Raw genomic sequence first — 10,658 nt, forward strand, 5'->3', positions numbered from 1 at the left:
GCTGAAATTTCTAGTAGAGACAGTTCTGACAAACACACCACCCAGAGATGATGTGACAAATAAAACCACAACATTTTGAATAAAGCTAAATCTAACAGCAGATATTCAAATGAAAATGCTGGAATCTCTTGTAACAGCTCAGAAGGTAAGTTAAGTTTGAGCCGAGGTGGAAAGGTCACAAGACCTAGAACAGAACGATCCACCTCTCAGCCCATGCAGCTGTACGTGGTTTCTGAGTTCTAAGACTCAGGATGCGATACATATGTGAAACAATACAACCATTTATGTGATGTCTCTGCATTCCATTCCCAGTGATATGTCCCAAGGTCTTGGAAGAAAACGTAACACCTGACATTTGAATTTAGTATTTCCAAAGTTGGTTTAAGGTTCTCTATAGACAGGAAACGGAAGCAATCAGGAGTGAGCCCTCTGGACGCTACCGTTCCTTGCCCACTTCCTCTCTCGGTTTGTGACACTACCATCTACACACAATGTAGAAAGCTGGGAGTGACTCCTGATACAGCAGGTAAAGCCGCACCATTCACAATTCACACATGACAAAGAGGGATATAGGAATCTAAGTGTTAAACTCATTTACCATCATTAACACAAGTTAACCGTTGAGAGTTAATTTGCTGAAGAGCGGCCGACTCTAGTTTTTAGCCTGTCAGTCAGTTTTCTTACTCCCAGTGAGGGCCGTACACTTAAGAATAACGCTGCAGTTGTACAGAGTAACGCTCGTGTGTTTCATCTTCAATGAAGCAAGAACCTTATGGTTCTCTTTAATAAATACAACTCTGACAACAAAACCTTGGCACTCTCTTCCGGCTACCTGTAATGAAAAATTGTGTATTTTCCAAAGGATCTGAATTTTAGACTGAAGTGACTCACTCAATATACTTAATATAAATACATATCAAGTCTAATTTTTCAACTTTTCACTAGTTTAGATTTTCGATACTACTAATTAGTCATCATTATTAAGGAGAACTCCTATTTTTTAGTCACAGTGTGTTCTGGATTATTTAGGATTCACTCTGAGCAGACAAGGCTGATTTCATTTTTGAGATTTGGGTCCATCTCTTTGTTTTCAAAACAAGGGCTAGCTATGTAATAAGTAACTCAATTATCCACTGGAGTCAGGGCAGTCCAAAGTGGTTTATCTCTACAACCTAAATCCTAATCCAGCGTCGTATTTTAGTTTTAGAGTTATATCTCTTTTTAATACTACCAGCAATGTTCCTGACATCTCACTTGAACGCTAAATTAAAAGGAAATTGTTCAAGTAGGGGGAACAAAGTCTAATACACCTAAAGGGGAAGGAACACAGGAGAAAAGAGTACCACTGCCAGTTACAGAGGAAAAAACTCAAGCAAAGTGACTTGCAAGGGTTACAGAGCGAGTAACTGGCAGAGCCAAGATGTAAGTTCAGGTCTACAACTTGAAAGCAAATGAACATAAGATTTCTACTCAACACATATGCCAAACACTACCAGTTCTTTCTAGTGATTAATTATTCTTTGGTATTCTAGAGAGATATTGAGTCATAAAAGAATATTTAAGAATCAACTGGGGCTTCCCTGGTGGCACAGTGGTTGAGAGTCTGCCTGCCGATGTAGGGGACACGGGTTCGTGCCCCGGTCCGAGAAGATGCCACACGCCGCAGAGCGGCTGGGCCCGTGAGCCGTGGCCGCTGAGCCTGCACGTCCGGAGCCTGTGCTCTGCAATGGGAGAGGCCACAACAGTGAGAGGCCCGCATAATACACACACACACACACACACACACACACACACACACACACACAAAAGACTCAACTGCTTGTCCACTGTCTACTTCCATGCTCCATACACAGAGCAGACACAGAGATGAGCTCTCTTCTTGGGCACCTGCCTTGGCCCGGGCAGGGAGGTCTCGCTGAGGCCCACACTTCTACCGCAGGACTGCCCTCTCCCAGCTACTGTGAACAGAACCACTTCGGCTCTGCTGAAAGAAAGGGTACCACCATCCTACCAAGGACATTCGCTGTCTCACAACCTAATACCTTTTCCTACCGCTGGGCCTTCATGCATTATCTCCCTTTCCAGAACACTCCACAATTCTAAACAGGTATTGAAATAATATCCTCTTTTCGAGATGTAAAATTTATAATCTGTACAACCCAATTTGACACTCAGATAGCTGTCGTCAACCGCTGTTCCACAACTTGTAACTTCAACTAGGCTAACTCAGAGGACAGACTCTGTATGAGAAACATTAATGGTTGCTTACCCTATGGTCATTCCAACTTCTCCCTTGTTAACAGAACCTTAATTTTGTTTGGTTGGTAATGTGCCTAACTGCAAGGAACAAATCATGATTGTTCTAACCAGTCAATAAGCCTCCTAGTCAGTGATCAGTCTAGGTGTGGTCATGTAACCCACTTCTGGCCAGTGACGTAAGAGTGTGTTCTGTCTTCTAGAAAATTGTCCTCCCTGATAGAGGAAAAAAAAAAGAACAAAAAAAGACCCTTTCTTCCCCCCTTGCCCCTTCCTTCCTACGTGACACTGTGTCCTATGGAAAACCATGAGTGAAGACATCACCAACACTGGACGGCAGTGTGGAAAGATAGAAAGAGCGAGGTCCTCCTGTGTCTTTCTACTGCCCTGCATTACTTCTCTGTTTCACATACAGGGCCAAGGAGCTACTTAAACACAGAAAAGTGGGTATGCTGTTAAATTTCACCTGATTTTTCAAAATATGAATACATGTGTTTAGCTGGTTTATAACTTGTAATTAAAATTAGGAAAAACTCCATCAATGATGAGGCGAGCCAATGATTAATAACAGCAAAATACTGCTGCTGCTGCTGTTTTTAAATCAAAGAACATTTAACAAAATAGCCGGAGAAGATACAAGGCATGAGAACCTGAAGTGCCAACATTGAGAGAAGAAGTGAAACAGGTAAACCCAACAGCCTTGGTCACCATTTGCCCTGAGTCGTTTCCTGGTTCAGAGCAGCACCGTGACTGAGAGGCCCAGCTAGGAGCTTTCGCCAGTCTCACGGGGCCACGGAGACAAAACCACCAAGGCAAGTGGACTTGAACGGGCCAATATCCTGGAGAAAAGAGAACAGTTCATGCCATGATGCTTTTCCTTAAAAATATCTACAATTCCTAAACTTCAGGAGCAAGAGGCTGAGAAACCAAGCACACGGCAGTGGTCAAGAGACTAAAATGATAAGCAGAGCTGTCATCAGTTTCAAAATGCCAGAGAGACAGAAACTGAATTTAAGGGCCCAAAAGAGAGAAAGTCTTCATAAACACACTTTAGTAGGCTTTCTACTAAAATCCTCAAGGGGCTGTGCCCTAAAAATAAAGTCAGCCCAAAATAGACTAACCCTCAGAAAGTCTGAAACCAGGCTGAAAATTCTCTCCATCTTTGATGGGATCATTGTATTGGATCCTAGATTACCTGCCTGCCAAAAAAAAACTAAATACACTATGGTGAAAATATCATCCAGAGCATCTATAATTATTTGTATACAATGTCCAGCATTCTGTAAAAAAATTACAAAGCCCATCCATCCACAGTCAGGGCCAAAAGACTGAAAACCAAGAGGAAAAGAGGCAAAAGATACAGACCCACAGGTGATCCATACATTAGAAGACTCAGACACAGCCTTTAAACAAGTGATTAATATGGAAAAACACACACACACACAAACACAGAGTTTCTCCCAGAATACAGAAGGCTACTTAAAAATAATCAAATGGAGGGACTTCCTTGGTGGTCCAGCGTCAAAGAATCTGCCTTCCAATGCAGGGGACGCGGGCTCAATCCCTGGCCAGGGAGCTAAGATACCACATGCCATGGGGCAACTAAGCCCACGTGCCACAACTACTGAGCTTGCATGCCTCAACAAGAGAGCCTGTGTGCCGCAAACTACAGAACCCACGCACCCTGGAGCCTGCGCACCACAACTAGAGAGAAGCCTGCGCACCACAGCTAGAGAGAAGCCCATGCGCCACAACGAAGAGCCCGCACCACAACAAAAGATCCTGCGTGCCTCAACGAAGACCCTGCATGCCCCAACTAAGACCCGATGCAGCCAAAAAAATAAAGAAAAAAAATAATCAAATGGAAATTTTATGACTGATGAATAACTGAAATTCAAAACTTGATAGAAAACAATGAGATAGCACTACACATGCAACAAATCCAGAGCACTGACAACACCAAATGCTGACGAGGATGTGGAGCACTGGAACGCTCATTCATTGCCAGTGGGAATGCAAAATGGCATAGCCACTTTGGAAAACAGTTTGGCAGTTTCTCACAAAACTAAACACAGTATTTGATCCAGCTATCATGTTCCTTGGTATTTACCCTAATGAGTTGAAATATCCAAATGAAAAAAGGAAAATACAGAAAAGTGCATAAGAGACACAAGGATCTCAGTGAAAAGATGTAACACATGTGCTTGGAGTCCTAAAAGCGGGGGCGGGTGGGGGTGGGGGAGCACGGGAGATGGCAGAAACAGTATTTGAGGACACACTGGCCAAAATTATCCAAAGATGAAATAAAAAATCAATCAATCAATCAAGTCACAATTCAGGAGTTCTAGTAACCCCAGCCAGAATAAATACAAAGAAAACCAGTTAGGCACACTACGGCTAAGCTTCTGAAAAACCAAAGACAAAGAAAAAAGCCTTAAAAGAAGCCAGGGTAGGGGAAAATAGAACTGAGAGCTGACTTCTCAGCAGAAGGCAAATGACACCAAAATTACATCTTTAAAGTGTTCAAAGAAGATAACTGTAGATCTGGAAAACAGCTGCAAAAATATCCTTCAAAAACAAAGGTGAAACAAAGGCTTGCAACTGTGTGAATTTATTGCTAGTAGATTATAATTAAAAGAAATACTAATGAGAGTTCTTCAGACAGAAAGATAACTATCCCAGACAGAAACATGAAAATGCAGGATAGAATGAAGAGCAATGGAAAAACTAAAGCCACAAAATCTAAATAGGCATTGACATAAGATGACAATAATAATGTCTCATGCAGTTTAAAATATATAAAGAATTAACAGAGAGAACAACAATGGCACAAAAAGCAGGAGGGGGGATAAAAAGAGGTAAAGTATCGTAAGGCCCTTACATTTCCCATAAAGTGGTAAAAGGAGTAATTTATAGTAGAATTAATATGAGTGCATGTTATAATCTCTAGAGTAACCCACCAAACAATATAAGAGAATGCATAGGGCTTCCCTGGTGGCGCAGTGGTTGAGCATCCGCCTGCTGATGCAGGGGACACGGGTTCGTGCCCCGGTCCAGGAAGATCCCACATGCTGCGGAGCGGCTGGGCCCGTTAGCCATGGCCACTGAGCCTGCGCGTCCAGAGCCTGTGCTCCGCAATGGGAGAGGCCACAACAGTGAGAGGCCCGTGTACCACAAAAAAAAAAAAAAAAAAAAAAAAAGAGAATGCATAACTAACAGGGTACTGGGGGGAAGAGAAAGAAAGGAAAAAAAATCAGCTGTGACAAACAGAACATAAATATAGCAGATGTGAACTTAAATATATCAGTGGTTACATTAAATGTAAATGGACTACATTTACATAAAACCAATGTGAAAAAAAACTCATATATATGCTGGGGTTTGGTACAAAGATAGCCAAATATTTCAATGTAACCAAGTAAAAAGTCAAGAAACAGACCTACAGAAATACATCCACTTGACAGATGACAAAAGATGTCAGTGCAGTACACTGGAGAATGTAAGGTTTTTTTTAATATATGGGCCAACTAGTTATCCATATGGGAAAAAAATGAATCTGAACACTTAACTCACATGACATATAAAAATTAATTGCAGGTAGATTATAAATCTAAATGTGAAAGACACAAAAAATAAAACTTCTAGGAGGAAACGAGAGAATATCTTCTTGACCTTGAGGTATGGGAAGTTATCTTAAACAGAACACAAAAAGTATAAAAAATAAAGGAAAAGATTAACTGGTTTTCATTAAAATTGATGACACCTTCATCAAAAGATTCCATTAAGGGGCTTCCCTGGTGGCGCAGTGGTTGAGAGTCCACCTGCCGATGCAGGGGACACGGGTTCATGCCCCGGTCTGGGAAGATCCCACATGCCACGGAGCGGCTGGGCCCGTGAGCCATGGCCGCTGAGGCTGCGCGTCCGGAGCCTGTGCTCCGCAACGGGAGGAAGATTCCATTAAGAGTGAAAAGGCATACCACAGAGCAAGAGAAGACATTTGAAATACATAAACCTAACAAAGGACTCAATCAGAATGCATAAAGAACTCTTATAAAATAGGCAAAAAGATTGAACAGGCACTTCAAAAGAAGCTATCTAAAAAGCCAATCAACATACCAAAGGCATTTAAACTCACAGGTCATTAGGCAAATGTAAATTAAAACCAAAATATGAGATTACCGCACCCACAATTAGAATAGCTAAAATTTTAAAAACTGATAACATCAAGTATTGGTGAAGGTGTGAAGCAACCAAAACTCACACACTGCTGACAGAATGTACAGGTGACAACCACTTTGGAACTATCTTTAACAGTATCTAGTCGCACTGAGACCCACACACCCTGTCATCTAAGATGTGATTCTGAGGTATAAATCCTACAGAATTGTGTACATGATACGCACTAAAATATATGTATATGAAAATTCTCAGCACCATTATTAATAGCCAAAATCTAAAAAAATATATTTTAATTAAAAAATCTAAATACCCTTTAAAAATATATGATGGATAGAATAAATTGCAGCATACTCACACAATAGCATACTACATGGCAATGAAAATAAATTTAACTACTGCTATATAAACAAAACAGATGAATCAAGACATAAGTAAATGACACCAGACTCAAAGGAGTATATATAGTACAAATTCATTTATATAAAGTTTAAATACCTGCAAAAGTAGTCTGTGGTGATAGAAATCAAAATAATAGTTACCTCTGAAACTGGAAGCAGGGACAAGGGAGGATTCTGGGGAACCAGTCATGTTTTGTTTCTTGATTGAGGTATATAAGTGTGTTCACTTTGTAGAAATTCATTACTTTCCACGCTTGTGATATGATGATTGTTGTGATGGTTAATTTTATGTGTCAACTTGACTGGACCTCAGGATGCCCAGATAGCTGGCAGAACATCATTTCCGGGTGTGTCCGTGAGGGTCTTTCCAGAAGAGATAAGCATTTGAATCGGTAGACTAAAAACTTTGCTCTCTGCTTGATTTGGGATATCTTTCTCCTGCCCTGGGGCATCAGCACTCCTGGGTCTGGGCCTTCGCACTCAGACATGGATTACACCACTGGCTGCCCTCGTTCTCAGGCCTTTGGGTCTGGACTGGAACTACACCACCAGCTCTTCCGGGTCCCCAGTTTGCAGATGGCAGACGGTGGGACTTAGCCTTCACAATCACATGAGCCAATCTTTCATAATAAATCTCTTTCTACATGCCTCTCTCTCTCTCTATCCCATCAGTTCTGTTCTTCTGACAGCTCCAATTACAGCTGTATACCTCTCTGTAATATGTATACTAAAATTTTAAAGTGTACCCATATACAAGGCTTTCTTTTGGGGTAATGGAAACTAGACACAAATGGTAGCTGCATAACACTGTAAAGGTACTAAATGCCACTGAACTGTACACTCTTAAAATGGTTAAGTTTATGTTACATGAAATACCACAGTTAAAAAGAAAAGTAACCCCAAAATTTGACCTCAATAAAACAATGTATATATTTATTATCAGACATTCATGACCATAAATACTAAGAGTTGTAATGCCAAACTTACCAACTGCCGTGTCACCATCTAACAAGTTGTCATCTTCAGAAGTCTGAAAGTCCATAATCACACCTGCTCCGTCTAAAAGCTCCTCGTCACTACTTGCACTTGTTATACTGTTGTAGCTGTTTCTATAGTAGCCTCTATGAAACAGCTGCTCAGACTCCATTTAGCTGTCTGCTTATCTGAAAAAACAAAGGGGGAAAAATGGCTTTAACATTTTCCCAACATATAATAAAAATCATCTACTTAGGGCTTCCCTGGTGGCGCAGTGGTTGAGAGTCCGCCTGCCGATGCAGGGTACACGGGTTTGTGCCCGGGTCCAGGAAGATCCCACATCCCGTGGAGCGGCTGGGCCCGTGAGCCATGGCCGCTAAGCCTGCGTGTCCGGAGCCTGTGCTCTGCGATGGGAGAGGCCACGACAGTGAGAGGCCCGAAAATGGAAAAAAAATAAAAATAAAATAAAAATAAAAATCATCTACTTTAATAAGTTGAAGGAAACTTCTGATCTCTGTATTAAAAAAATATATATACTAACTTCATTCACTGTAACAATAGCTAACTCTATTGTGTTAAGTCTTTGGGGATCATTTAATAATTCTATTCTCACCAAGAAGCTGTAAAAAGGAATGAAGAATTTCTTCAGGTAGTGGTATAAAACAATCTCCAAATCAACTGTTAAGTTAAAAGACAAAGCACAGAGAAGGGTTTATAGTACACTACAATATATGTGGGGGGTCCCCCGAAAAAGGGGGGCTGTGGTAGAGGGTGAAATACAGTACACAACTGGTTGTGTATGTACAGACCATCTCCGGAGGGAGGTCCAAGAAAGCTGCCCACAGGGAAAAGGAACAGTGACTGAAGTACCAGGTCTGAGAGGGAAACTGTATGTCCCTTTTGAATACCTTACCAGATGCAAATACTAATTTTAAAATACTGTCATTTAAACATTTTTAAAATTTCATTCTCCTTTCATCATTTTAAAATTTATTTATTTATTTTTGGCTGCGTAGGGTCTTAGTTGCTGCACGCACGCTTTCTCTAGTTGCGGTGAACGGGGGCTACTCTTCGTTGCGGTGCACGGGCTTCTAATTGCGGTGGCTTCTCTTGTTGCAGAGCATGGGCTCTAGGCGCGCAGGCTTCAGTAGTTGTGGCGCACGGGCTCAGCAGTTGTGGCTCACGGGCTTAGCTGCACCGCGGAATGTGGGATCCTCCTGGACCAGGGCTCGAACCCATGTCCCCTGCACTGGCAGGCAGATTCGTAACCACTGCGCCACCAGGGAAGTCCCCATTTTAAAATTTAAACCTTCAGAGCCCATGATCAAATATCAGCCATGAAAAGTATGATAATAGGTCACGATTTCTATTTTTTCCCAGCAGATAACAAGTAAGCACACGTTTCACTGTTCTTACTCCATACTTTAAAAACAATGTAACTCCTAAATAGTTTGATGTTTTAAATGCACCTACCTACTTACTCAACACCCAAATGACAGTTCAACATTAGTGAGCTAGACACCAGCAACAGGCTTGAGAGGTTCGTGTGTGGGACTTGAAAGGTGAAGCCTTAGGAGCGGTCCACCCAGTAAGCCTGGTGAAGCAAGACTTCTTAGCTTTGTCATGATGAGTACACATAGAAAGTAAAGGATGAATGGAGTGACGCGCACTCCAATTCGAGTGCTGAATTCTAGCACTGAAGATTTGAAGGGGTTTAAGATAATCTCTTGTCCTCAGTAAATGTTCCTTCGGCACATGGAAAAACAACCTCAAAGAGCTGCAACGATTAAAAATTATTTGTAAAGCTTTTACACTTTTTAGAAAAATAAAATACTGATAACTACTTTTAAAAGGTATACTATATAAATTCCCTAACTTAAAGACCACCTGAGAGAAGGTGAAGCTTGAGAGCTCTAGTCTCAGCATCTGGCACAGTGAATGGAATGTAATATACGGATAATAGTGGTCAAAATGCCAGACTGTTTTCTCAATCAACCAGGTGAAAAAAGAGAAATGAATTCAGTCTTCAATAAACAAATCCTCTCTACAGCAGTGTTAATCTGGTCTTGGGAGAATAACCAAAACCTAGCACCTAAGTTACAAAGAAAACATTAAGTATTTACCACTTTGCAATTTTATTAATGTTTTATGATTACCTCTACCAAAGACAGCCTATTATACTGAGACTTGTTAGAATATACTAATTAACACAAGAGTTTTGGGCTTCCCTGGTGACGCAGTGGTTGAGAGTCCGCCTGCCAATGCAGGGGACACAGGTTCATGCCCTGGTCTGGGAGGATCCCACATGCTGCGGAGCAGCTGGGCCCGTGGGCCATGGCCACTGGGCCTGCACGTCCAGAGCCTGTGTTCCGCAACGGGAGAGGCCTCAACAGTGAGAGGCCCGCGTACCGCAAAAAAAAAAAAAAAACAAAAAAAACCAAGAGTTTTATTTTAATGTAAATGTTAAAATAGAATAGTATGAAAATAACTGTTTATGCTAAGAACTCTGCAGTATCCATAGAGGTGATCAAATTCAATATTGTGGCTCTTGAGTAAATAACTAAAAGGCTTTTAAAAGAAAATAAGGATTAATAGTTCAAGAGTCATTTTAATTTTGATTAGCAAAGCACATATGCTAAGATTTTGCAAAGGACACAGACATTCTATTCTTCACTTCTTTACACGACGGTCACACTAGAAGCGCTTAATACATGTGATAACATACGTCAATGAGCGTTAATTCGCTAGAGGCTATAGAGCACTGAGAAATCGCTCTAAAATAAAACTGTCTGTGTCCTAGGCCCTCAATCAGCAAGTTCCAACATAGCTCCTACATTTTATCCCTGAAAG

At 41.3% G+C, this 10,658-nt stretch overlaps 1 protein-coding gene across 3 annotated transcripts in view; it reads right to left on the reverse strand.

The window, feature by feature from the left end:
• CLCN3 (Cl-/H+ antiporter 3) overlaps positions 1-7,980 on the reverse strand; it is a 68,792-nt gene extending 60,812 nt beyond the window's left edge. For all 3 annotated transcript variants that reach the window (XM_007457371.1, XM_007457373.1, XM_007457372.1), the window contains exon 1: positions 7,821-7,980. In XM_007457371.1, coding sequence (XP_007457433.1) covers positions 7,821-7,980 — 160 coding nt within the window. The remainder of the gene's footprint in view (positions 1-7,820) is intronic.
• Between the last annotated feature and the right edge of the window lie 2,678 nt (positions 7,981-10,658).

Source organism: Lipotes vexillifer, unplaced genomic scaffold, assembly GCF_000442215.2.
Source record: "Lipotes vexillifer unplaced genomic scaffold, Lipotes_vexillifer_v1.1 scaffold668, whole genome shotgun sequence".
Classification (NCBI taxonomy): Eukaryota; Metazoa; Chordata; class Mammalia; order Artiodactyla; family Lipotidae; genus Lipotes; species Lipotes vexillifer.